The sequence below is a fragment of the Lagopus leucura genome, unplaced genomic scaffold, assembly GCF_019238085.1.
Source record: "Lagopus leucura isolate 7727_CA_CO unplaced genomic scaffold, USGS_WTPT01 Super-Scaffold_100002, whole genome shotgun sequence".
Classification (NCBI taxonomy): Eukaryota; Metazoa; Chordata; class Aves; order Galliformes; family Phasianidae; genus Lagopus; species Lagopus leucura.
Window position 1 is genome coordinate 23,669,633 of NW_024962263.1, and position 26,738 is coordinate 23,696,370.

Sequence of the window (26,738 nt, forward strand, 5' to 3'; positions counted from 1 at the left end):
TTGCGAAGCCTGATGAACAAATAATAAAATTCAGGTTGAAATTAAAACATAATCCCCATAATCAGAAGTCTAAGTTTATCAGACCACACAAATGCAGCAAACAACTAACTCACCCAGTGAGCTACAGAAATTGCATTGTGCTGGTCTTGTCCTGGATGACTGTGGACAGATTTCTTTCAGTCCCCCTTTCAGTCCCCATAGAGCCTTGCTTGACTTATGCCAGGAAACAACTGTGCTGTTGTTAAAAGTGATCAGCTAACTTTCCTCTGCTCCTTAAATCATGCTAGGTATAGGACTGGAGCACTACATTTCCAGAAGTGATTAGTTTTTGCACACATAATGTAGTTATGATTGCCTCAACAGCTACAGAAACAACTTTTAGACACGACTGCTTTTGAATCAATGGCTACATTGACTTTGAAATATCAATTTTACCTTTAGCATATCAATAAATTCTATGCTATTCCTCTACTTCTATTTATTACCTTCAATAAATGGAAAACAGTCAGATCTTGTAAGAGAAGCAACAAGGTCTGTCTTGAATTTCTGGTTGTTGTGATGAGTCTCTCCAGAATTCAGGTCTTTCACCTCATCTTTCTTTGCATAACTTTCACAAGTAAGGAAAGTCTTGTGGCTTTGAGGTTTTTAAGAAAGAGAGAGCTAATTTTCTTCTGCAAGTTCTTTGTTTGTTCTTTAAGTGCCATTAAAAAAAAATAGATATCATACAGTACTGATAAGTATGTAAGTGATGTTGGAAATGTAATTTTTTACTTTAGCACTGCTAGGTACTGCTATCTGCCAGCACACATTCTTAGCCTTCTAAAAGAAGCTCAGAGTGTTTATACTTCTCAGCACTTCATTTCAGCTGGTCCTTTGTTGGTATTGGATTGCCTTGCCTCATTCTTAATTATTTTCTATACTCTTTCGATGCTTGGGCAAGCAATCTCTACAAACTAAGAATTTCAGTTCTAAGACAGCCTTTTAACCTGTGTATTGCTTGTTTGGCATCAGACTTCCTGTCTGCTTTTAGAACACTTAAAACTAGCTCACATGGGGTGGCTTGGATGGGAATGCTATCTTAAAACTGTGAAAATGTTTGGAAGGTCCTCCTGAGGTGTCCATTTCAACCTTCTGCTTGAAACAGGACGGTTGGCATGCTGCATTAGGTCACCCACACTTTTGTGTAAGAATGTCTTAAAACCTTCAAAATTGAAGATTCCAACTCCTTCCTGGATAACATGCTTCTGTGCTCTTACCCTTCTGGTGAATATATCTTTTCCAAATGTTCAAATTGAGCCTCTCATGTTATAAATCAAGTCCGTTGTGTCTTCTGTAATCACACACACACACAAAAAAAGCATCCTCTCAGCTTTGTAGCCACCAGTTAGATAGCTGCAGGCTAATATTAGATTATTTCTTCACTTCCTCTTCAAGAGACCAACAAGGTCAGGTACTACAATATTCTCCCCCAGGGTGTACTCTGGCCATCATTGGTGCCTGACTTTTTCCAGTTCCTCCGTATCCCGTTTGAAATTAGAGGCCTGTATCTGCATACAGACGAGAGTCATCGGTAATAGCAAGTTCAGGAAGCTAATAACTTCCTTCAGTCTGCTTGATGTGATATTAAAGTGACTCTGTGCGTGATTTGCTTTTTTGCAATGAGACCACACTGTTGGCTTATATTCTGCTTGCTATCCCCTGTTATCTCCAGCAGGACTGCTGTTCTTGCAGTCATATTCTAGTCCGTACTGACACATTCCAACCCTGACTCAGTGTTTTTTGATTAGTTCAGTGTTGAGGTGCTAGACATTTGTCACAGTCAGCAAAAATCTCCTTTAGAAAAAATATCTAACTTGCTGAATGTAGTCAGTTTATTATACCCTCTTTTATGACATGCATACAAACATTTTTCTGCTTCCTGGGTTTCTATCAACAAAGCTTGCAGGACGCTAATAAAAATTCATTACTTGTCCTTTGGGCTTGGAAATAAATAAAGTAGACAACCCCACTTCCATACTCTGTCAGAATAATTCCCATGTACAATTACATTACAATTTGCCTGGAGCTAACTCAAATCTTCACAGAACTGACTTCCATTGTTGATTTTATTCACATGGAACACAATGTTCCTGTTCACCCCAAATGCCAGTGGACTATACAGAAAAAAACACAGCACCTATAGGTGTACAGCACCTATACTCATGCTCTTTAGAGGAACCAACTTAGCAGCTTCTTATTGACTCTCGTGGACAGCAGTAGTTTTCTGATGACTACTAAAGACCTTTTGTCCTTGGTTGGAAGCGTGTCTTCCTGACTCAGACATATTTCAAGCACCTTTAAGTTGCTTTGAGTCCCATCTGATACTTGGGTAGATGGTTCAGTAGGCACCACAAAAGTGACCAGGTGTCAGGATCTTGGTAGCCAACCTCCACATCAGCGCAATGAAGCCTGAAACCTATTACTTTATCTATTAATACAAAGCAAAGGAGCTCTTTATATAAATCAATTGCTCGCACTCCTTCCAGCCATCTTTAAGTTTTGAATGGAACAGCTTAGGAAAATTTCCTATAAATCTCACTTGCAGTACATTACCCGTTTGATAATTAAACATGAGTAGTTATTTTTGGAGTTTATTCTTCCAGCAACAATATATCATCCATATGATAACCCAGAAATATTCTGTTTATGAGATTGTTGTTTGACTGTTGAATGTGTCACTGAAGTGAAGATGCCACATAAACGACTCAGTTCATCATAGTGAATCAGGAAAGTTTTCGTAACAGGGAAAAACTAACCATGCTCTTTAAAAGTCCATCAATGATACAAGATACTTGTTCATAGAAATAGTTATGAGTACAAACATATCATCAAATGCCAACTTTACATGTCTCTTTATTTAATTCCTTGCAAACATTTAGTGCAAGCATATAAGGAAAACACCTGTTCCCCACATCTTAGACATCATTTCCTACTTTACTGATTTCTGTTTTATTTGCTTTATGGTGATTTTAATTGCTGCCACCAACCACTCCCACTTCAGTGTGCTAACCATGACTCACATAAGTGCCTAATAAATTACATCAATGGGAAAGCAGATGAGCACATGAAGAGGTGGTGCAAAACTCATTAGTCACACAATTTCCTTTACTAGGGACTGAATTGCCTGACATGAAAGCATTGTGAATGGCTCGTGCATCTGTCAAGTCCACCAGATGTCAATCTTACTCTCGCAGTTTTTGTGGAAGCTATTAATCAATATGCATTATTCAGTATTTTAAAACAGGACTTTAATTAAGCAGCCAGCTAAAGCGGAAAGCAAAAAGGTAACTACTCAATATACTGCGAGTTGTTTTCAAAGTGAATGACATAGGTTTTACCACTCAAAGCAATATTCAGATCACAATCCATTTATTTCTTTCTCATAACTTCTATCTTGCATAACGGTGCAGTTGAGGAGAAGTATTCTGGAACAACAAAATGAAAAGAAGAACTCTTTGTGTGCTAGATATTGATTTTGATCAATTTGCGTGAAATGAAGGGCATCACTGTGCTAGATCAAAATTAGAAAAGGCCACAGCGTTGCACAGCTGTCCATATTGCTGGAGATGAGCCAACATTCTCATTATAATCTCATTGATTTCAGGGGCTTATACCAAATCTAGAATAGTTCACCTAGTGCCTAAAATTGTACAAAGTCTCTATACAGCCTTCCAGAATCTTTTCTTGGTTTATTTTCACAGAAGAGACCCGGGCACATTTACAGAGTAGCACAGCACAGCAGAATTATAAGAGCCCAATTTTTTCTAATACTAAGAGCTGCAGAAGTACTTTCTGTATGAAAGAGTCTCACTAAACTTGAGAGCAGAAGGGATTCCATCCACCACAGCCTTATTCATAAACTGATCTCTTGGTCAGATCAGACTACCCTGCGTTTCTTTACATTAAAAATCCTAACAAGCAACAGATTCCATTTTATACTGCAAAAAGTTGGTGATTAGGTGGTGACTTAAATTATTCTTTGCTTGTTAGTAAAATAAAGGAAAAATGAAACCTGAAAGTTATACCAATGCAACCAAGTCACAAAGCAGTATTAAGCTCTCTCTTAACTAGGAAAAAGGAACACAGAAGATCACTGATGATAACTTGAACAAATAAAATGATCAACATGAAGGCTTTGAAGGAACATTAAGGAGAGGGAGAGGAGAGGGAAAGGAAGAGGAGGATTCACACAAAGAGATGTAAAATACTGGAATTTGTTCTGAAGACTGAAATGTGATACTGATTCACAGCTCTCTGAAGAGACAGCAGTGCAGGTTTTTGACCCAGGATCAAGATTAAAAAATATGTCTTTTTCAATATCAGGATGTATTGAGTCAGAGCCATTGCTAATCTGCCCAATTGCTTGTTACTTGTATTACCTAATACCAACATGCCTCCTCTTTGCTTCTCACTTGCCTTCTCCCAGACCAAATGTAGATGCAAACCAGCTGAATTAGGTACCAGCAGCAGGCCCCTCACATAGTTGCAAGATTTTTCTGAACCAATTTATCCAGCTGTCTGGCATTACTTCACAGCTGAATTGGCTTGTTTACAGCTAACATGGCTATGTTAGCATTTCTTGGCAGTATTGCAGACATACCCAGAAGGAAAAAGGCATTTGAGTCTACTTTTAAGCGTGTGTTGTTTTCAGATTATTGCAGGAAGCTCTAAATAGCTTACAGGGTCTGCAACATCTAGGCACAACAAGAAAAAGGGAAATAATCAGTGAGTGTTTTTCTTAATTGATTTTTCTTAATCTTTTGATTCTCCACAGTTTTCACTGTTTTTTTTTTTTTTTTTTTTTTTTTTTGCTAATGAACTCATAGCTTTGTTTCTCTAATTCGTGATCAGAATGTGCTTAGTAAGTTCTGCAGATCAACATGCTCCTGTTTAAACCAGTCCTTCCTCATGCTTGTTCTATGATTATTTTATTGAGAGTAATAGAGCAAATTATCTTTAAAAAAATGTCCTGTTATTCCTGATCGTAAGATATAAAAAAATTCAATGGCTGAATCTTATGTATTGATTGTATGATTAGGAGTACTTTTCTCTGCTTCTAGATCTTGTCCCCTTGCAAGAAGTCTCTAGGGTTCCCAGCACGGCACCTTTGCCCCCTGGGCTACACACCATACAGTACTGAAGGGTGCTGCTGTGCCAGGCTTTGGAAAGTGGCTTTATCCAGCTGCCAGCTGTGTTGCCTTCTTCAGTAGCTACTGAATTGTTTCTTAAAGAAAAAGCATGTTTGTTTGTTTAGTTGACTTTCCAATTCCTGAGATTGCTCTTTCAGTAACTAGTAACTGAAAAACAAGAAACTGGTTCTTCTAGGGGTGCTCTTCTAGGACATTGTCCTCATAGGCTCTCTTCTTTTGAGAGTTGAGGCTGTTCAGCCTGGAGAAGAGAAAACTCCAGTGAGACCTGAGAGCAGCTTCCCAGTATCTGAAGGGGGGATGTATGAAAGAAGGGGACAGACTATTTAGCAGGGTCTGCTGTAACAGGACATGGGGAAATGGTTTCAAACTAAAAGAGGGGAGGTTTATGTTAGATATGAGGCACTGGAAAAGGTTGCTCAGAGAAGCCCCGTTCCTGGAGACACTCGAAGTCAGGCTGGCTGGGGCTCTGAGCAACCTGATCTAGCTGTGGGTGTCCCTGTTCATTGCAGGGGAGTTGGGCGAGATGACCTTTAAGGGACCCTTCCAACTCAAATAACTCTGTGATTCTATTCCCTGCACTGTTCACACCTAAAACTGTGACTCTGCGTTCCCACAACTTGTTTTCTTTAACTTGTAAGCACATTGCATCCACATGTGTTTATGTGTTTTCTATAAGGAAAGAAAAAAAAAATTATATATATATATAAAACACTGTTAAAAAGAAGAATTCTATTACAGCAAGAGGTCTAAGAACTACTGTGGTGGAGCAAAATGTTTTTTCCATTTTGAAAATGAAGAATGAAAATGTAAGAAAAAAGTTCAGGTAAACACTATAGTTGAAGATGGTGAGTGGTATTTCATTGGTGAGTTTATAAAATATTTCCAGATACTTGTAGTGGTCCCAGCAAAGTTACGTGAAGGAGAAAAAAGATTGATTTGTACTTAGTGCACCCAAGAATATGTGTCTGATACTAAGTCTGAGGTATGATATAACTTCAGTGATGTCTCTTTTTTTCCAGTTATTTTCATCTCGTAATTTCTAACCACTATTGCAGTCAGCATCACATCAGCTTGATGAATACGTTTTCTCAGTTCAGGTCTCATTTACTGCATGAAAAGCAAAAATTTCACTGTTTCTGCGATACTGAATTAAGGAAGTATAATTCCAAACAGATATGGGAGATAGAAACAAAATCTTGTTACTAGCTGTCCTGCTCTGATACCCCTAAGTCCAGAATCCCTGACTCTTTATAACTCTTTGCAGAACTCTGAGATCTTTGTAGTGTTCTTGTTAGACAGGAGGCTCATGCTTAGTTTGCTGAGATGAGAATGTAACTGCAACCCATGGAAATCCTGTCTCTGCAGAGGCATAGGGTTCACCAAAATGCCAGCTGTTGTTTCTCATCGGTGTCCTACCATGGCTTCTAGCCACTGCTGTTCCTATCTGAATTCAGGTGTCCTCAAGGTTCACTTCACTCTACCAGTAACTCAGGATGCAGAGCACCTTTCTAGCCTGTGGGAGGCACTGAAGGAAGCCAACAAACACAGGTTTCATTTGCAGGGTAGATGCAGCCCATATTTCAGAATCTAACATTTGAACAATCATAGTTTATCTGTATCAAAATTGAGAAAAAATGATGGATAATTTCCAGAAAATATTTATTATGGAGGAAAAATGAAGTTCTGAGAGATTAATAGCTTGTGACACACTCAGGTTATTGTGGTGATGAGACCCAAATAAACTAACAGCTCTCTGTTCTGATAAGCTCAAACCAAACTGCTCATGTATATTTAACAGTGAACCCATCTCAAAATCATCATTTATTACACCTTCTTGGGATAATGCCAGCATTTACCTGTTCCCATTTGCTGTCAGGAAAAGTCTGGGGAACCTCATGGATGACACGCTGAGTCAGCAGTGCTCCCCGATGGAGAAGACAAAAGCATACTGAAGATGCATAAACAAGAGTGTAGCCAGCAGGTGGAGGGAGATGGTTTCCCCTCCTCTTTTCAACACTGCTGAAATTGCATCTATCATGTTGTGTCCTGTTTTGTGATTCTGCTAGGAAAAAACATTGACATCAGCAGATGATGACTGAGATGTTTAGAAGATTGCAGCACATCACATGCAAGGAGCGGCTCAGCAAACTACTTTCTGCAGTCTTTAGAAGGGAAGGATAAAGGAAGGATCTTGTTACATTTCCATTTACTGAAAGGGAAGGTTTAGAAAAGATGGAGCCAAGATGCTTCTAGAGGTACAGTGTGACTGGATGAGAAGCAGTGGACAGAAGTTGCAGTATATGAAATACTAAATGCATAATAAATAAACTATAAATGTGTAGGTCCCTTCTAATACATACAATTTCATGTTCCTGCTAACCATTGCCTGCAGAATAAAGCAAAATCCTTCTTCACTTCACAAGAGGGCAGACTATTTAAGTGGTAGGTAGGACTCATCAGGATGTGTAAAAGAATGAAATTGCACCAAATGTTCCTGAGTTCTGTGTAGGTCATGCACAAATATTCTAGGTAGATAAATACTGTTCTGGAAAGGTAACAGTGTGATATGCCATACATTCCCATTTTAAGATTGTGTTTAAGCCCTATGTGTACTTGCAGCTATTTCTGGACATCCAAGGTTTAAATATATGGGCATAGTTGTATTTAATCTGCTTTCAAATATAATTCTTAATGTAAGTTATTGCAGTAATTCTGGATTGTGATAGCTCAGAAAATTCTTTCAGATTTCATAATGCACAGAAACCTAATTTTCAATTTAGCCTCAAGCTCAGAAACAATAACCTGTGCATTTCTATTGTAATTGTTCTTCCATAGTTTATAATGAATGTAATTGAACTGAGGCTCTCATAATAATATGAACAGATGTCTTGACTTGTAATATGTTGTTCTATATTAGATGCTATTTTTATAACCATTGAAATGTACCTTTGTTGTGTATCTTCTTCCCTTGAACTATGAAATGCTTTAGAAGTCCAGGAGCAGTCAGAATTCAGCAGTTCTATTCAAGATAGAATAGCCAAAACAAGGGTTAACATTGTCCATGGGTGTTTTTCATCAATAACTTTTGTCTTGACAAAGATCAATTGTTTGTCCTAGAAGCTTTAGTGGAAAGAATTAGATCAAATCATTTAAAATTTTTAGTAAGAATTGAACATATACAGTTAAGTGAATTCAATATTAGGAGTACCAAGGAAGGGAACACTTTGGTCTGTTTAGGTGACGCTGGCTGAAGAGACTGGAAAACAAATGCTAATTGAACTTTTCCCATGACAGGTCCACTGAGATATTCTGTGTCCAGTAAAAGGAGGTCTCTGAATGGGAATTGTCCCAAGAGTAACGCTGCATCTCTGCTCGATAGTTGTCAGTAGCACTCTCTAGACCAACTCACCATTCATGACTATGGGACATTGCTTCATGCTGTTCCAGTGCATTTGTCTAATGCTTCTGCCTTGAAATACATTAGGAGAGAATGGAATTACTGGCACTTAGTGAGCTGCTGCCAGAAGGAAAGTAGTAAAACCATTATTAGGATTTTCACAGGGAAACCCTTGGGGTATTGTTTTCAGCGAGATAAGAAGTTCAATTTAATTACTGAAATAATTTGTCTGAAACATGTTATTATCTGTAGCACAGCAGGAATGGGTAAATACTTATCTCTTGCTGTGGCAGCTCAGTGAATTAGAATGGTCAAGCTCCTCTGCTCTCCATTGATGAGCACAATGTGTGTCCCCAAAGTTGTCCCTGCAAATCAGCCTTGAAGAGAATGTGGCAATTGCCCCATTTGGTCAAGCCACTGGAAACACTGACAGAAAAGAAAGAAAAGGGTCTGGCCCAAGAGAGCACACTGCATGTTCGTGTGGAGTGCCTCTGGGAGAGCTCTGGACAGGCACAGCTCATGCCTTGAGTGACAGACTCTGCTTCACCTCACTTCACTTTAACCTAACATAGTAAGAGCTCTTCCAGATGTAGAGTCCTCGGTACTGGAGAGACATAGACCTGTTGGAGTGTGTCCAGAAGAGGGCCACAGAAATGATCCAAGGAATGGAACACCTCTCCTATGAGGGCAGGCAGAGAGAGCTGGGGCTGTTCAGCCTGGAGAAGAGAAGGCTGCAAGGTCCCCTGATAGCGGCCTTTCGGTATCTAAAGGGGAACTACAGGAAAGAAGGGAACAGAGTCTTTAGCAGGGTCTGCAATGCTAGAACAAGGGGAAATGGCTTCAAGCTCAAAGATGGTAGGTTTAGGTTGGACATAAGGAAAAATCTTTTACAGTGAGGGTGGTGAGGCACTGGAACAGGTTGCCCAGTGCTGTGGTTGATGCCCCGTCCCTGGAGACTTTCAAGGTGAGGCTGGATCAGGCCCTGGGCCACCTGATCAGCTGTGATGTCCCTGTTCATTGCAGGGGAGTTGAGCTAGATGACCTTTAGAGATCCATTCCTACTCTAAGAATGCTATGATTCTGATACTGTTAACAAGAATGTCATTCACACAGATATCCAGAGAATGTATTAACTAGAGTTTGCACAGTGGTTTCGATCTGTGAAGTAAGAAATTTCTCTTTGAACAACAAATGTGACAAGTTAGTGGGGATAAGGAAGAAGCATCTTTATTAGTGCTGCCCTAGGACTGGCAAAAGTACTCAGCAGTACGTGCTCAAATAATATTAATGCATTGCAAACTGAAGAGAATAACATAACTTCTAGGATGACTTAGCCCCTCTTTCCTTTCTCTCTTCTTGTTTTTATCTTTTCCTTTTGCTTTCATTTCCAGTTCTTCATGATAGTCTGCTAGTTGTACTTTTTAATGATAATTTTTCACCTCTACAGACTATTTTTCCTTTTCACATTTTCCCTTTTGGGAAGTTGGTAGTTGGTGTTAGAAATAAGGGAAAGAGCCATTAAGAGCAGTGGCGGACAGCCACTGAAGAATACTTTGAGAGCCAAGCACCAAGTTAAAGCTGCCTATTCAAAATTGTTTCGAAAGGATGCTACCTAGCAGAGTAGAGCAAAAAAATTATAATGAGTTACTGTGCTTCTCACAACTGCCATTCACACTTTCTAAGATACCGCTAAACATTTTCTCCTAAGCTCCGCTGGAAGTGGTGCTGAGCGAGTGTCTGCCTGATGAAATACTGAAAACATATGAAAGAAACTGAGGTTGTTTTAGGTATTCTGCCTCTCATCTGCTACAGTGTGAGCTGTAACGTGCTCTCATGAACCACTGTACCCTGTAAACTGCTCTTATCAATTTTATCACTATATTCAATTTTTGTACTTGTACCTTTATATGTATTCTTAAGGAATGCTGCCATATAAGCATGAAATGTTCACATCAGTAAGTCTGGTCATGTAAGCTTTCATTTCTAAACTAATGCATAGCAACATTAGCTTCTGGTATGGACTGGCAAGACTGCAGCCAAGATTCTGTACTGTGAAAGATCTTTTGTAAGATCTTTGGCTCTCCTGGGAAGCCATAAACAGTGCCTGTTTCAAAGAACCCAGAAAACAGAGCACTATGAAGTTCAAAAGGTGAAGAAGAAATACTGCCAACTGCAGTAGCTCTGCTGGGGTCACACAGTTTTGGGCTGGAGCTGATGCTAGCTTTGTGTGGAAAAATTCAGTCTTTTCACAAAGCCTTTTACTGACCATCACTTTATTCATGGTGTAAAGACTAACCAAGCTATTTTTTTTCAGGCGTATGTTTAAATCCTCACGAGACAGGGGAGGGCTTGGGAGAGGGAAAGTGAGGAGAACTAATGGATGAGTTAGAAATCTTTCGCAGCTGCACAGCAGCAGTGGTTTCCGATGCATGACAATACCACAAATATTTGGTGCTTAAGCAGTGGTCTCTTGGTTCCTAAAGTACACCTGCTGAATTGAATGGTGAATATATTCTAAAAAACTACAAGTGGCAGCTGCTTATATGCTTTACTTTCCGAATACATAAAAGTAAATAATTTGAAACATACATTTGATTTAATTTTGTTTCTTACTGCCTGCTTCTGTGTTGTCATTTACTAGAGTGCTCATCTAAGATTCTGAAAGGTAAAAACAATTTTATTATATGCATTATGGCAAAGTTGTTCTTTGCATGAGGAACTGGAGGAGGAAGCCTGCGTACAGTCTTCTCCTACATAGGGGTAAGTCATGGTGTGTGGATATGGACTCTTCTCAAAGTGCAAATAGAAAAACAATCAATCACAAACTGGATTAGAGGAGGTTTGAGTGGACACAGGAAGAAAGTCTTCACAGGGTGTCCAAATAAGCCTGGTATGAGATTGTCCAGAGAGGAGGTTCAGTCTTGATCCTTAGATGAACAGTGTGTGACAGCTGCTTAGAAATTAGTGTCTCCTATTTAATGATATTGGCCCATGATAACAGAAGCAAATGTTGGTGGAATGTTGGAATGGTGAAAGTTTTGCGAAACACCGTGCAACACTCCTTAATACAAGAACAAGAATAGAGTTAAATTGATTTTGCAAAGATATCTTCCTCTCTCAGCAATGTAAAGCCTGAAACAGACTAGAGAATAGTATCAAACTGGAAAGCATGCAGTGTGATGTGCTGAGTTTCCTCTGGCAGATGAAGAGGTACTACGTTGTGCACCAGGAAAAGAATGGGCCCTCTTAAAATGATTCTTACACAGCACAACACTCTATGTGGTACTTAGCTTAGCTATTCTTGTTACCAGGTATTGACATACTGGAAAGATTTGAAGGTGGAGAAGTTAAAATAATTTAACAACTGAGAAGATAAATGACAAAATAATAACAGCCCGTACATTTTATTTAAAAGCCACGCCTTTATTCTACAATAGGTTCAAGCACATAAACACCACAAAAAGAGAAACAATAAAGATAACAAAGATATAATTAAAAAATAAGAAATTGAATTTTCACTGCAGTGTAGAAACCATTTCTAATAGTGAGATATAGGAGAAGGAGAATAAGAATCTTATTGGTTAACATACTTAGTTGTATGCCTCACAGAGTAACTGCAACACCAGAGATGTCTCTTTTGTTGTTGTTGTTGTCATTGGAAGGTGTATATGTGGGGAGTGATTTAACTCCTTTCCTGCACTGGATTTGATTAGCCAAACTATTTTCTAGTGCAATCCATCCAAGCAATGAACTGCTTCATTCTCAGTATCCCATATCCTTTTACAGAGTACTGTGCAGACTTTTCTGCATTTGCGAAAATGACAGAATTACTTTTTAGGAAGAAAAATGCCTGAGCTTAATAATACTCAAAAAGTGAAATATATGCTTTATAATATAATATTAATAAGAAAGGGAAATATAATCTGGTATTTCTGTGTTCAGCAATGAATGATGAAAAGGGGAAGGATGACTGATGATAGAATCATGCATCATATTGAGAGAAGTTACTATGTACCCTTTAAAATTGAACAACCATCACCATAAGCATCTGTCAGACATAATTAGGCATGCTATGATTTTTAAAAAACTGATTTATATTTTCTTTGGCAATGATATTATCTGGTTTATCAATTCCCAATATTTTTGGAACATGTGGGTAACAGTCCACATATTTTTATTACTTGGAGTACAGGTGTATTAGATAAAGCTGTACTGTGGTTATTTTGTTTCCTCTAATCAGCTTGAAAGTTGTTATCTCTTATCTAAAACAGTCCAAAATTTTTTAACCTCCAATCAACTACCCTAATTTTTGCTGGAAGCCGGATGTCCAATTCTCAGCATCCAAACATATGGACAAGTTGTACATTTCTGATGGTATGCCTCATTAATAAACAGATGGAAACACTGCACACTTTTCAGAATTATCAGTAAATCTAATCTATACTATATATTGCTAATGTCAGAATGCATGCTATCTTGACTAGCTGTTATCCTGTGGGAATAAAGAAAAATGTGATTTTACCATGCACAGAGAATTTGCTTCCTATTTATTTCAAATGTTTTGGTCTTCCTGGCTCCCCAAGAGTCTATGCTTCCTTAACAGAGCTATTGCATTGATCTGTCCAACTTCACTGAAAATGTGAAGTAAACACTAACAAACTTTAAAGCAAAAAACAAAAGCAAAACAACAAAACCACTGAGCGATTCCCTTTCTAACACACAGACTATAATACAAACAAGCAAGGACACCATCACTGAAGAAATATTTCCTGACAAAAATGATAAGTGATGCAGTCTTAGAGTATGAATGATGTTCCAATGCATGTGCACATATTCGAGTGTGATATGAATCTCCACAGGTTTATCCTAGAAATCTGCTTTGAGGGAGTCTCACAGAATGGAAAATCAAATGCTTACACGGGTAGAAATTCATATTAAGGCCATAATCTAATTCAGCCATTAGGATATTGCTTTAGCTGTAACAGCATTAATATCCTCTACCACTATTAAATTAACACAAAAAAGCAAGCTAAATGAAAATATAATTAACATCAACACAGTCGAGGCCCAACCCCCATTGCTGAATTATCCAGATCAGCTGTACTCCATTGATTATAACCATTAATCACAGTCTGGCATGTTTTTATTTGGTTTTCTCAGAACGATGTCCTTTTAATCTCATGCATTTTTATTCTGGGTATGTTTTTGCTAGCTTGGTTATACAGTTCCTAACTTAAATGTTAGAGCAGTTTTATATCCCTCAGTTGAGCTCATGGTACAGTTTCTCAGTGATACCTCCTATGGAAAGCTGAACACAGCACAGAAATAATAAAATGGTGATATGTAGTTTCTCTCCTGTTGTGTAATTTTTTCTATATCATTTCTGTATCCTCTTCACTTATCATTTCTGTTGGTTCTTTGCCTTCCATCTCCTGAAGCATTCAAAAAGGAGTTAATATTAGTTTTGATATCTTCTAAAAATTAATGCTCATACCTGGTTTGGACAGCCTTAGGATGCTTTTTACACTTAGTCTGCTAGCATTCATTGTCTTTCTTATTTTCCTTGTTTCTGAAAGATGAAGGTGATCCTTGATTTTACTTTTTTGCCTTTGCACTGCTCTTCAGCCACACTACCCTCCTTCTGACCTTTCTGAAGTTCTTTCCAGTAAGCATGAATTCTGAATTCCTAGTGTGATGCTCCCCATACTGCCTGCAATAATGGCTTATTTAACTGATAGCCTCTTTTGAAAGAATCATAGACTCAAAAAAAGGATTTAGGTTGGAAGTTCATCCATATAGTCACCAGCTCCAGGATCTAACTACAAAGTTAGATCAGATTGGCAAAGGTTTTGTCCAGGATGGTTTTTAAAACCTCCAAGGACAGTTATCTTGCCACCTCTCTGGGCAGTTGTGAAGCCTTCTTTCAGCAAATATTTCTTTCCATATGTCCAATCAAAGTTTCTCCTACTACTGTTTTTTTGATGCTGCAATCAGTAATGTTCTTCAGAATATACACACAATATCCAGGTCCTCATGCACTGCCTAGAATTAGGCCAACAGATATTGATAGTGTCTAAGTATTAGTCATAATTCGTGGCTTTTAAGTAGACTATATATTCTGTCAAGTTGCTGATGATCCTTATTGGACCTAGGTAAAGAGTTTAGTTTGAACACAACCATCCCCCTTCTAACTAAGACAAGACATAGCACTTGTTGAAAAAATTGTCCTTTCATACACACAGAAGAAGGTAATTCCTTAAAAGCAACTATTATCCCCCTTCTTTTTACAAATGAAAGTATATTTCTGTATTAGAGGTGGTAAAAGTGCCTCAAGACTCAAGGACAATGGACTGTATTTTAAATATCCAGAAATAAATAAGCTGGATCAATATACTGCAACAGATTGTTTTGCTCATTAGTAGGTAAAAATAAAAAGGAAACTTGTCAATCTACCAAAAATGTAGCCTTTCAGTAAGGATATAATTGGAATACACTGTCAAAAACAACTTTGAAATTAAATTCACAGCAGCTGGTACTCAATACACTTCATGACAGGTCATCAAAGATAAAAATTTATCTCTCCATGTTACTTCTTTCATCTTTGTCAGATATTTTAATGTGTCTGGGCTTTTAAAAGTCATATTAACTCTTTCAGGTTAGAATAAAGCACCAATTGTGTCTTTATCTTAATTGCAATCCTTTCCTTTGCAGAAAAAAACACGAAAGGTCTTCTTTAAGAGGAATATCTCACTGTTGCATTTGCTACTATGAATCACAAGCCTCTTCTAAACCAACCCATATAACTTTGACTGGTCCATAAATTTGTTATAGCTTTCTGCTAACAAATTCTTTCTTTAGTAATAGATGATTTGCTTCCATTACTATAAATACTATGCAACATTTAGCAATATTTTCTAGCAATCAACAGATTGTGAACACCACTTTATGTGGGTATGTTTCTTAAAACCTTCTGAATATATAGGTCAAGAGACATTTAGAAAGACAGAGGGTAACGTTAACAAATAGATCTGATAAAGATTCCTGCAATTCTGCTCTGCAGCTCCCTGATAAAAAAATAGCACTTCTTTCATAATACCCTCAGTCTAAAAGAGAAACAAACAGTTGTTACTTTTCTTTGTGGAAAAGTCTCTTTGATATTTCCTACCACTCCATAAATCCACAATAATCATGTAAAATGCCTCAGGTGACTAGTCTCCTCATTTGAGATAATACACAATTTCAGATAAAATCATGTCGGAAGGGTGGGTTTCTCTGCACTATACTGTAGCAGTATTGATCAAAAAGAACAGAGTGACCTCTAAAAGTGGCTACACATCACCAAGCCATCACTAGATTGCATAAGCTGCAGCTAGAGAGAAAATAAATTCTGCCATGCATAGAAGGCCATCTGTTTGGGAGGCTTTCATATGACTTCTATCACTGAAGTTGTTGAATAATTAACATTTGCCTGCTATGTATTTGATCTGCTTTTCCTATCAAGTCTGTAGTGTTTTGTATGCCCCTCTCTACTTTGTGCTGCATTGTCTTTATTTATCCGCTTTGGCATTGGAAAGAAAGCGCAGAGAGGCAGGGCGGAAATACATTGCAAGACTGATTAAGCATGAGAGCTGGCAACCGAGCTGGCTTGGCAGTTAGGTCTGCTTGGAGAAGCTGACTGTACAAGACCTCCAAAGGTCATTTCCAGCCTAACTCTTTGTGTGACCTTTAGAAAATGCAGAAAACGTTCTCAAAGAATGAGCTTGGGCCAAGACTCCTGGCCTATGTGAAGGACTGACAAGTAACGGGTAGAGTAGGGTTGAGAAAAAAATTGCAACTGCATCCCTATTCTGTAGTCAGGTTTGACAGATTCAAACCTGCCACACCACATGCCTTCTTCCAGCAGGCCAAAGGAATGCAAAATGCATTATCTGATGGTGCTTGCTATGGGAAAAGCCAGTAAAATGAATCTTTAAGTAGGCTCAGAAGGGAGGGCATAATCTCAAATTCTAAACATGTAGACTTTCTGAAAACTGAAGCCCGTATTAGTGAATCGAGGTCTTGCTTTTCTGCTTTCTTTTATGATCAATTCAGCCAAACCTTCAAGAGGTTTGAGGTCAATACAGTAAATATCATGTTGTAAAATCACCACTTGGATTTGCTTATTGTGACTAATTTCACTAATAAAAGATCCTAAATTAACTTATTTTAATTAGGTTTTTAATAAAAAAACATATTTCATAATATAGAATACTCAAGAGCTAAGCAAGCCTTTTGTCCCTATCTTACTGTGTTTTAAGAATAAGAGGGCAATATTATACAGTTCACCTATTAGCTGGGTAACATTATATATGCAAGTCTATTTCATCAGTTTTGCTAGTGAGATATACTTTTAGGAGAACACGTACATTTAATTTTTGTTAGTTTCAATTTATAAAATACGTTTGCTGAAGAATAAGACATCCTCTTCATTTTTCCTATAAATCCATTTCAGCTCTTTGTGGACTGACTTTGAATTACATGACTTACTTAAATGCAGAACTGTATCCTTTTGACCTAAAATCTCTGACCTGTGAGATAAAGTGACATTGTTTCTGCTTGAGGACGGGTTCAGCTAATTGCTAAGTGATGGCTGTGACACAGCTGGTACACGGTTTTGTTCCCAAGGTAACTCTCTCATAAGAAATGATTCAGAATCAATCATTTGTTTTATAGAGATACAGCAGGTGTTATGCGCTGCACATGGGGAAAATAGACATTTTTACTGAGAGGGCCATCTTCTCATTAAAATATCCTTTCATTCCTCTTTGTGATGTGGAAAGAACATTGTAGTATTACAGCAGAAAAAAACATAACGGTTTCAATATGAAGGAGACTTAGGAATTTCTCCTTTGCTTAACATGAATTCTCTGGCATTCACATGGACTTATAAAACCATAATAGAACTGCAAAGAAATACCATTTTTCTCTTTTGCCACCAATAAAATCATACAGCCTTTCCCTACACCCATGAGCATTGGCTTACCAAATAGACAAAGAGCTACATTATATTTACAACAGGCAGCTGAGACCACCTTATTGTATATGAATGAAGATTTAGTTACTCTTCAAATTATTTTCTAAATATTTTTGAGATATGTATTTTTGTTTACAATATTTTTGAGCAAAAAAAATCTTCCTTTATATTACATCAGGAATTTTTAGCTGTGAAGAAAGTCTGTGATTGAATTTCATGAAATTGACTTTTTTCATACAGCTAGTTACTGTTTTATCCAACCACAAACAGCATTAGCACAAGATCATATGAGACAGAGATGATCCTGTCAGATTCATTTAAAACTATAGGAAATCCCTTCCCGATTTATTGCCATTTGACTGTTCACAAAGTAATGATAATTTCTATATGTTCCACTGCACTCTAATATTTCTTACCATTTCAGTTACTTTCTTGACATTACTCTTTTTCCTTCAGGGAATGCCTTGGTTCCATAGAGGTTCATGTCAAGGAGTGTATGGTGGGTAAGCCTCAGTTGGCAGCCCAACTCCCTCAGGCCTCTCACCACCCCTGACAGTGGGACTGCAGAGAAAATAGGAAGGAGAGGAATGAGAAAGCTCATGGGTGGAGATGTAAGGCAGGGTGGTTGCTTACTAATTGACTTTGTGGGCAAAACAGGCTTAACTTGGGGAAAATTAGCTTAGCACATGGCTGATTAAAATAAATACGTGATTACTGGTTTGGTAGTAAAAAATAAAAAGGCAAACATTAAAACAACTCCTTTCCTCCCCCCTTCTCTGACTCAGCTCCACTCCTTCATCCCTGACTCCTCCACCCCTTCTCTTCACTGAGCAATGCAGGGGGTGAGGGTCCTCCCCTCCTTCTTCACCAACCTTGGCATCTGCAGAGCTATTTCTCACACTTTTTTCCTCAGTCCTCTCTCTCACAAACTGCTGTCCAGCATTTCTGCCCTTTTTGGCTACATTTCTCCTGAGGTGCCCCACTTGTTGTTACTGGGCTCAGCTTTGGGCAATTATAGGTCCTTGCAGAAGCCTCCACTGTTGCCCCACACCACCAACACCTTGCCACCCACCCGCAACCCAGAATGTGGCCTATCTGCCATGCAGTCAGGTCCCATCAGGGCAGGAATCCTACAGCAGAGCAGGATAAGATGTGCTGTTACCCAAAGACTGGTGTGGAGGTGAGGCAAAGGCTGGGGCATTACTGGTGCAACTGCACAGACTGTAGGAGCTTCTGCCTCCCCTCTGCCACTCTTACAAAATACAACTTGTGGTATGCTGAGCTTTATTGAAACCACCTAAAACATATCATGTCAGATGAGCAAGATGACCTTCAGCCTGTTTTATAGAATTTACTGGATCTTTTGGCTCACTAAGAGGCTAATATTAAAAGCCTTGATGTTACTGCCAGCACTTGAAGTCTGCAATTCAGAGATTTGATTCCTTTGATAACTATCTCGTTAGAGTCTCTATAGTTGTAATTCTACTCTTGCATTTCTTTTATTTCCTTATTTAGAATAATGGTTTATTAAATCTTTTAGTTTCGTTCATCACAGTGAAGGTTCTGTATATAAAGGCAAACAAAATTTTGCATTTGATGGCATCAAAAGACTTCTTTAAAAAAAAATAATTCAAAATTAGGTTTAAAATGTATTTTCAGTGCATTTACAAAACAACCCAAATACGTGAAGAAAGCCTCCTTGATGTAAGATGGGACTTGGTCGAGGTTGGAGTTAAGGACTTCTAACAATCAATAATCATTTAAGTCAGTAAAATTACTTGTATTGATATGAATTAACACAATCTATTGATTTATAACAGAAAAATTTATCACTTTGAAACACCCAAGAAGTCACAACAGCTCACCCTGTCAGGGTCATGGACATGTCAGGGAATGACAAGACAGCCTCCAGCAAGCAGGAGGCCCAGTGTCTCAGGGAGAGCAATGAGATGCAATGTACTCCTACACAGCCTGCTTTTAGGCCTCTGGCCGTAACTGCCCACAATATGTAAGGAGGCTCAATTCAAATGCAGCTGAGGGTTAAATCTCAAGCCATTACTTGTCAGAGAAAATTCAGAGCTTTTAAAATACTGATTCTCAGCAAAATGAAGAAGCTCACACATAGCCTTCACAGCAAATAAACTCAAGACAACAGTTCTCCTAAGAGTGAAGTTCTTGATACTTACCGCTGCTGTTTAGTTTAACTGTTTGAGCTCTAAATGTTAAACAGAATTATTGTGAAGTACTACTCATCAGTAATACTTAGTAGTAATAGTTATCCTACTATTGAAATGAATTTGTGCATATAAAAGTACATTGATTTTATAATTAAAATCTGTAGTTACTTAGCTTTTTGTAAGACGCCTGCAATTCTGTTATTCTATTGACAAAGACATTATCACTTATTGCAAAAGTCCTGGGCTTTTGCAAATAGCCTACATTAAAACAAAAGATTAAAGATTTTCATCCATTCCAGATGAATTTGTGTATTTGATTCTTTTTTTTTTTAATCTCAGTCTTGCTTCAGTCACTTAAAGACTATCCTGTGTTACAATTAAACCATTATTTTCTAAGCTTTACATTTTTGATGTGCTGAAAAGATCCAAAGATGCACTGTATTTAACCTTTAAAATACAGTAGTAATTTAATGAAGTATGGCCAAATCAGAGAGGTGAAAAAAAATTCAGCACAGAAAGGGGCTCCTGATATATGTCAAAAGAAAAATGAAACACTTCTAATTGACAGAGGAAGAGCCGGCTGGGTTTTACCCTGCTTTTCTTACAGGGTTTATAAAATTAAGATTATGCCTCTGATTCTGCAAAACACCTTTGCAATTTAAGTATATCTGTAATCAAATTAGAATTGCAAAGCCCATTCTACATTCTGATTATCAGCACTGTTTCTTTCTTTCAGGGCAATCCCATCAGTAGAGACAGTCTGAAATATATAGGGCTACGCACATTACGAATGGCTTAAAAAGCCCTGCAGAAATGTAATTACGTTAATGAATCCTGGTTAAAATAGGACTCCTATTGACTCAGCTTTGCAACAGTGGAAGTTAGATTCTGTAATGGCCACATTTTTTTCCCCAAACGCACAAAGAAAACAAAGTTTTACAAATAAATAATATACAACTTTCTGTGTATTTCTATAGTTCCTTCTTTCCTTCTTAAAAAAGTTGAATGTTTTAGTACCATTTACAAGTTCTAGGATGTATTGATTCCTAAACATTTGATTTTTGTATAGAGAAAAATAATTGTAGCTGTACTGAGCTGTCATAGCATTATAATCCTGTGAACATTACTGATACACAGGACAAATTTTCTCTGAGTGCCCCTCGTGAGGCATTGATGTTGTAACTCTCTTAATATTTTTAAATCACTAACCTTTATTTTGAGCTGCCTTTTGGGTCATCAAATATGTATTATTACATGTGGGCCCTATTATTCATTTCAACCTATTTCCACATTCATTTCTTTCACTTCATTTGCCATTTGCTATCTTTTCCATTTTAGCTCAGAGCCATTTTTTTTTTATACTCATTGTTACCAATGATACTGTGTTCAGTGGAGTCTTAAAGCTCAACTTTACCTTAGAGCATTGCCCAGCTGATGTGATCCAGCCAAGAAAATCAATGCATTGATTTTCTGCAGAAGACTGAGAACTGTCTTGATATTTTTGATATTTTTTTCTTTTGCTTGTCATGCATGTAGACCATTGTGTTCTATGGTGGTTTAAACTGTAAATGAAAGTAAGCATATTTTTACCTTACAATGAATTGACCAGAATCATAACCAGTCTCAAAACAACCCTGTTGGGACAGCACACTCACACAGCTGAACAGTGGACTGGAAAACTGAGTCAGTTGGATTGGTAGACATGTGGAAGGGAGATGCTGCATAGCCAGAAGTCTGCAACTGAGAATGCAGTCCAATTAATCTAGTACAGGAAATTAACTACAAAAAGTTAAACTGCCATCAGTTTGTAGTGCAGCAATGTAGTCCAGAGGTAAATCAACATTTCAGCATAAGAGAAGCACTTACATTTGGGTACTTAAGTAAGTTAAACAGGTGGATACAGACTAAGGAATTAAGAACTGATACAAATGGCCAGTATACAAGAAAAGACCTGACATGTTTTGAAATTACTGTAATAATGATGTTTTTCCTTCTTTTTCAGTCTCCAGGTGCCAGGACTTCTAGGACACACTAAGTTCATGGGTCACTCTGAAAGTAATGCCTCTTATTTAATTCCATAGAAACTACAACAAATACAAAGAGCACAATAATTCTATTTGACAGAGAAAATTATCAGCTACAAAACACTAGTTTGAGACATAGTCACCACCACTAGCTATGCTGTAGCAATGAACAAGAGCCTGCATGTCCTACTCATAAAAGTCTGCACCCGTGGAGGTGACGTCCCGTTTCACAGCTGCTGTGATGATGTTGTTAGTAAGAAAATGTTGCCCACACAATCCATCTTGCATCAGCCTGAACAGCTGGAAGTCAGAAGGTGCCCAATCCAAACTGTATGGTGGGTGTGGTAGGACAATTCAGCCAAGATGGGCAGTGTGCTCCATGATCTTCAAATTGGTGTGAGGCCTGGTGTTACCATGTTGTAAGAGAAAGATTGACTTTATCCTGGCTCTGGAAGTTTAATCCATAAGCTTAGTCAGCATTGCAATGTAGTGGTCAGAATTGGTGCTTTGTCTGGGTTCCAGGAAACCCAGAAGGAACACCCTTTTCCTATCCTGAAAGACTGCACATCACTTTACTTTCTGATAGATGCATCTTGAATCTGTTCTCTAATGGGAAATTCATATGTTGCTGCACCATGGACTGCTGTATTGACTATGGGCTCGTAGTGATTCAATAGAGCCTGGGAAACTTGCATATGGTGTTCATTCTGTTCCAGTGTGAGCACTCATGAGACCCGCTTGAAACAAAATGTGCAGTATTCCAGCGTTGTCACCATCATTTCCAATGCACTGAAGCTGATATTCCATCCCATACACGATTCTCTGGTTATAATCCACTGATCTGCTCTTTGTTTTATGATGTGACGACTATGCGCGGTGATCTAGAACATGACTTCTCTTTCACATCACTGCTGTCACTGCTGAAATGCAGTACCCACCACCTTCCTGTTAAGCAAGTACTGATGAATGTCAATGAGTGCCATTTTTTTTTTCTCATGGAGGAATTCTATGATACACCTTTTCTTCACCCACACTCCCAAATCAGACACCATTCTGTCAGACTGCCCCGCTGCTGCCATCTGTCACACAGCAACAACATGTAACAGAATACTGGTGAGAAGGTTCAACCTCTACTGCCATACCACCAAAATCCACCTCTGGCATCATGGGCCAACATCATAAAATAGCAGGCATTACTTTTATAGCTTCCCTCATAGATGGAATCTTTAAGAAGATTAACAAATGTATCTTTTTTTGCAGATAAGTTTTCCAGATGCATTATTAAACCTGACAGTTAATTTTCACTTGTGTATGTGCTATAAGATGTCCTTACATTGTCATTGTGATGATAGAGTTAATAAAAGTTACAATGTTCATTCTCAAGTGTTTCTGCTTATTTGACCAGAGTTCAGAGTTTGGCTGTATTCTTACTGTTGTAAGAAAAAACATCATGCCCCCAAGATACAAAGCCAAGTTCTACTATAAAATCATTGTGCCAAATCCAATTAGCAAAGATTTTTTGATGAATTAACCTCATCATGGCAGAACATACATTGCACCTGCTCTTCTTCTTTAGTGCCAGACTTTGTCCCTCCTGCAGTTAAATCCTAGGTTGTTTTGCTGTTTCCTTTCAGCTTACTTTTTCCTCCTTGTGCGCAGAGGTCACTATCTCCAGATGCCTAAGAATTTACTTTCTTATTTATATGTATGATCGGTCTCTTCAGTCTTTTCTTTCATCATTTTCAGTCCTCCATTTTTGAAGAACTCTGCAACAGATGTTTGATTCTTCCCTTGGACCCTGCTTTACCAAGGAGCCTTAAAAATATTGCTGCTCAAGGCAGCAGAGAAAGACTGATCACAGGAGCCCGATATTGGCTGAAACAGAAGGTTATTTATCAATCTACCTAGGGTAAGAGCATTAACAACTTTCATTTTCTTGCTTAAGGGATCTTGCTAATCACAGGGCATCACAAATCCCCCAGGATAAATATAAGAAGTGATGGGCTTCAGGCAAGCTAGAGGTCTGGACTGCAGATATGGCATAACTTGGCACAGTTGATCCTACTCTGCTAATCTCACTAATTGATTGATATTCTTCTCCTTCTTTGGGTACCAAGGGGCTACAGTATCCCCTACCCTCATCAGTCACTGTTGTTCTAGGCAAAATCCTGGCCTACAGCATCAAAAGGCTGTCTCTTTTGGTGCCATTCCTGAGTAAGCTGCTGTTGATGCCAGAGGAATCGCAGCCTTCCTGCTTTACCACCAGCACTAGTGGCCTCTACCTTGAGAACAGAGGCAAGTATAAGAAGTATCCTTTTCCCTCTTACTGATAGAGGAGAAAAGGAAAAAAACTTGGAACTCTGTTCTGGAATCAGATGCTTCATGATACTGGGCAGCAGACACAGAGGTTTGAAGTGTGAACCATCTGTCATCTCTTCAGCTGACAGCTTGCCACAAAAAGAAAACATTAGCGGCTGGAGAGTTAGGTCTGCGTGGCTAGCAGCCATGTCAGATGGACTGCTGTCTTCCAAGTAGAAGGAACATGGCACAGCAGGGTCCATTTGTCTCCTGACCAAGATCAGTTCTGGGGAAGCATTCCTCTAGCTTTCTCAGCTCCTTCCTTGCCCTACAACACAGGCTCAGCCCTTAAAACCAGCGCTGTGCGCCTAAGCTGCGGGAGGTTTGTCCTTACAAAACGAAGACACTAAACTTTCTTTGAGTTAGAAATCTCCACTCTGGTGAAGGAGAGGGTAGGAAAGCTTCAAAATTTCCCCTATGCAAACACCCAAATTTACTCTCTCCTCCATGGCAATATCAAAGACTTTACTCCTGTTCCCAATATATCAATTTCCACATCTGTAGCCACTCATTCTGGCTGTAGTAGACTGACCTGAGCAGAGTCCTTTGGGCCACAGATGTGCAAAGTGCGTATGTGTAAAGGTTTTATGCCTAACTTTTAGGACACCTAGGAAAGGAGAAAGAAATATGGCTCCATGGGACAGGGAGGATGTCTCGCTCCAATTTACAGGAGGGAGATGAGGTTCTTTTAATATCTGTATACCCGGCCTGAGATTAAGAAATAACGGTTCAAATGTTCGTCCAACCATTTTATTACAAATCCTAATCAGGGAGACGGGGAAGGAAAGGAGGGCGATAGAAAAGATAAGAAAGAAGCAAGAATTGCGTAAAGCGGGGATACTCACCACCAGGATCCAGCAGCGTCCGTTGCACGACGTTTGAAGGTCCGAAGCAAAAGCAGCAGGGAGGGGTGGGGGGAGCAGCAGCGTGGCCGGCCTTGGGCAGCAAGCAGGTAGCAGGAAGAAATCGCAGAGCCAAACCAGGAGGAAGCAGCAGCGCTCAGGTAGCAGGCCCAGGAGAGTCCGTCAGCGTGCAGGCATCACTTCGTGAGGAATCTGTTGTCAGAAATCCTTGTTCTTCTTCATGAGGAATCTGTTGCCAGAAAACCTATCCTCATGGTTTTCGATTTCCCTTTTATCCTCCTTGTTCTCCTGCCTACGACAAGGAAGGGTCTTTAGCAAGAGTCATTGAATACCCTGAGATGGCCATCATCCTGAGATAAGTCCACACAAAAGAGCACTTCACAGCTATTTAGATGCAGCTCATCTCTCTCTCCTCGCCCCTGGACTTGTTCATCTGTGTCCTTCAGACAAAGCATTTCACAGTCCTTGCCCAGAACTTGCCTGGACTTGAACAAGTCATTTGTGTCCCCAGCAAGCTTTGAAACACTGATGTTAACAGAATATCTTACAGAGGATAATTCTCTTTCAACAACAACTAGGAACAAAAAAATTGTTCTCCGTGGTTCTGGGCTTCTTTAGGTGCATGGCATAGTGTCCAGATTGTCCACAGGGGACAAATGTTCTCCTGCAGAAGGAACTCTGCTATTGGTGCCCTAGGAAGAGCAGCCTGTGGTGAACACAGCAACCTTTGCTGACCCAATCTGGCTGGACAGCAGCATTACATAAGCATGCACACAGCATGAACGTAGGTTTAAAACATATCCCTTATTGTCCAAGAAGCTACACCTGAGTTATAAGCATACATTTCTTTCACACAAAGTAATCTGTCTGGCACAGAGCCCTGAACAAGATCCATCAGGTATCTCCCAGAATGATGGGGCATCACAGCCTCCAGAGTATGCTCACTGTCATGGAGAAGCAGCTGAAAAAGCAGCCTGCAGAAATGAGGAGGCAGATGCAGGCAAGAGGAGAATGACTAAGACAAACAAGGTACTGTGTAGAACAAGATGATAAGTACCCTATGCAATGATCCCATAGAGCAGTGTGGCTGGCACAAGTGACTACCAGAGCTCTTTCTGTCACAGCAGATTAATGGACCCACTCTGGGCCCATGTGCTACAGGGCAGTGAGTGAACACCAATGTGGCCATGAAACCTGAGTTCCCCTAGGAGGAAAAGTCTTGGGGTGATCTTGATGAGGGTTCCGCTCTCCTGAGTTTGTCTCAGAATTGGGAATGAGGGGCAAACCCTTTGTTCCTGTTACAGCTGGCATGCCTGTACTACACCACTGAGTCACAGACAGACTTGATCAAGAACGAAGGTGGATGCCATGTGGTGAAGTGGAAGGAGACCCATTCCTAAAGTTAAGGGAGGCAGAAAAGACGGCAGAACTTGCACTGGAGTTGTAGCTATCATTAGGTGTAGGCAAGGAGCTAGTGTCATGAACACTGCTTCATCCAAGTGGCACCATGCAAAATTGGTAATGTTTGCTTCTTTCCTGAGCACATCACTGAGGTCACAGTGAGAGATGGTTTATTCTCTTCCAGGGCAGGCAAGTAGAATGATAGGGGTACGTGTCTGCCAAGCCTGATCATATTTGAGAGATGTATGCACCTAACCAAATCGTTCCTTAATAGTACCATGCATGCACTAGGAGGAGGTGAGGCCCTTTTGTATGA

The 26,738-nt window shown here is 39.1% G+C and overlaps 1 protein-coding gene across 4 annotated transcripts in view; it reads left to right on the forward strand.

Annotated features, from left to right (window-relative positions):
* The window catches only part of MED10 (mediator complex subunit 10), a 38,532-nt gene extending 16,638 nt beyond the window's left edge, over window positions 1–21,894 (forward strand). For 2 of the 4 annotated variants that reach the window (XM_042869803.1, XM_042869801.1), the window contains exon 5: window positions 21,779–21,894. In XM_042869803.1, the coding sequence (XP_042725737.1) occupies window positions 21,779–21,801 (23 nt within the window). In that variant the 3' untranslated portion in view covers window positions 21,802–21,894. Of the gene's footprint in view, window positions 1–11,227; window positions 11,347–21,778 lie in introns of those variants that run through there. The other 2 variants (XM_042869800.1, XM_042869804.1) reach the window with 2 other exon arrangements.
* The last annotated feature ends 4,844 nt before the right edge of the window (window positions 21,895–26,738 follow it).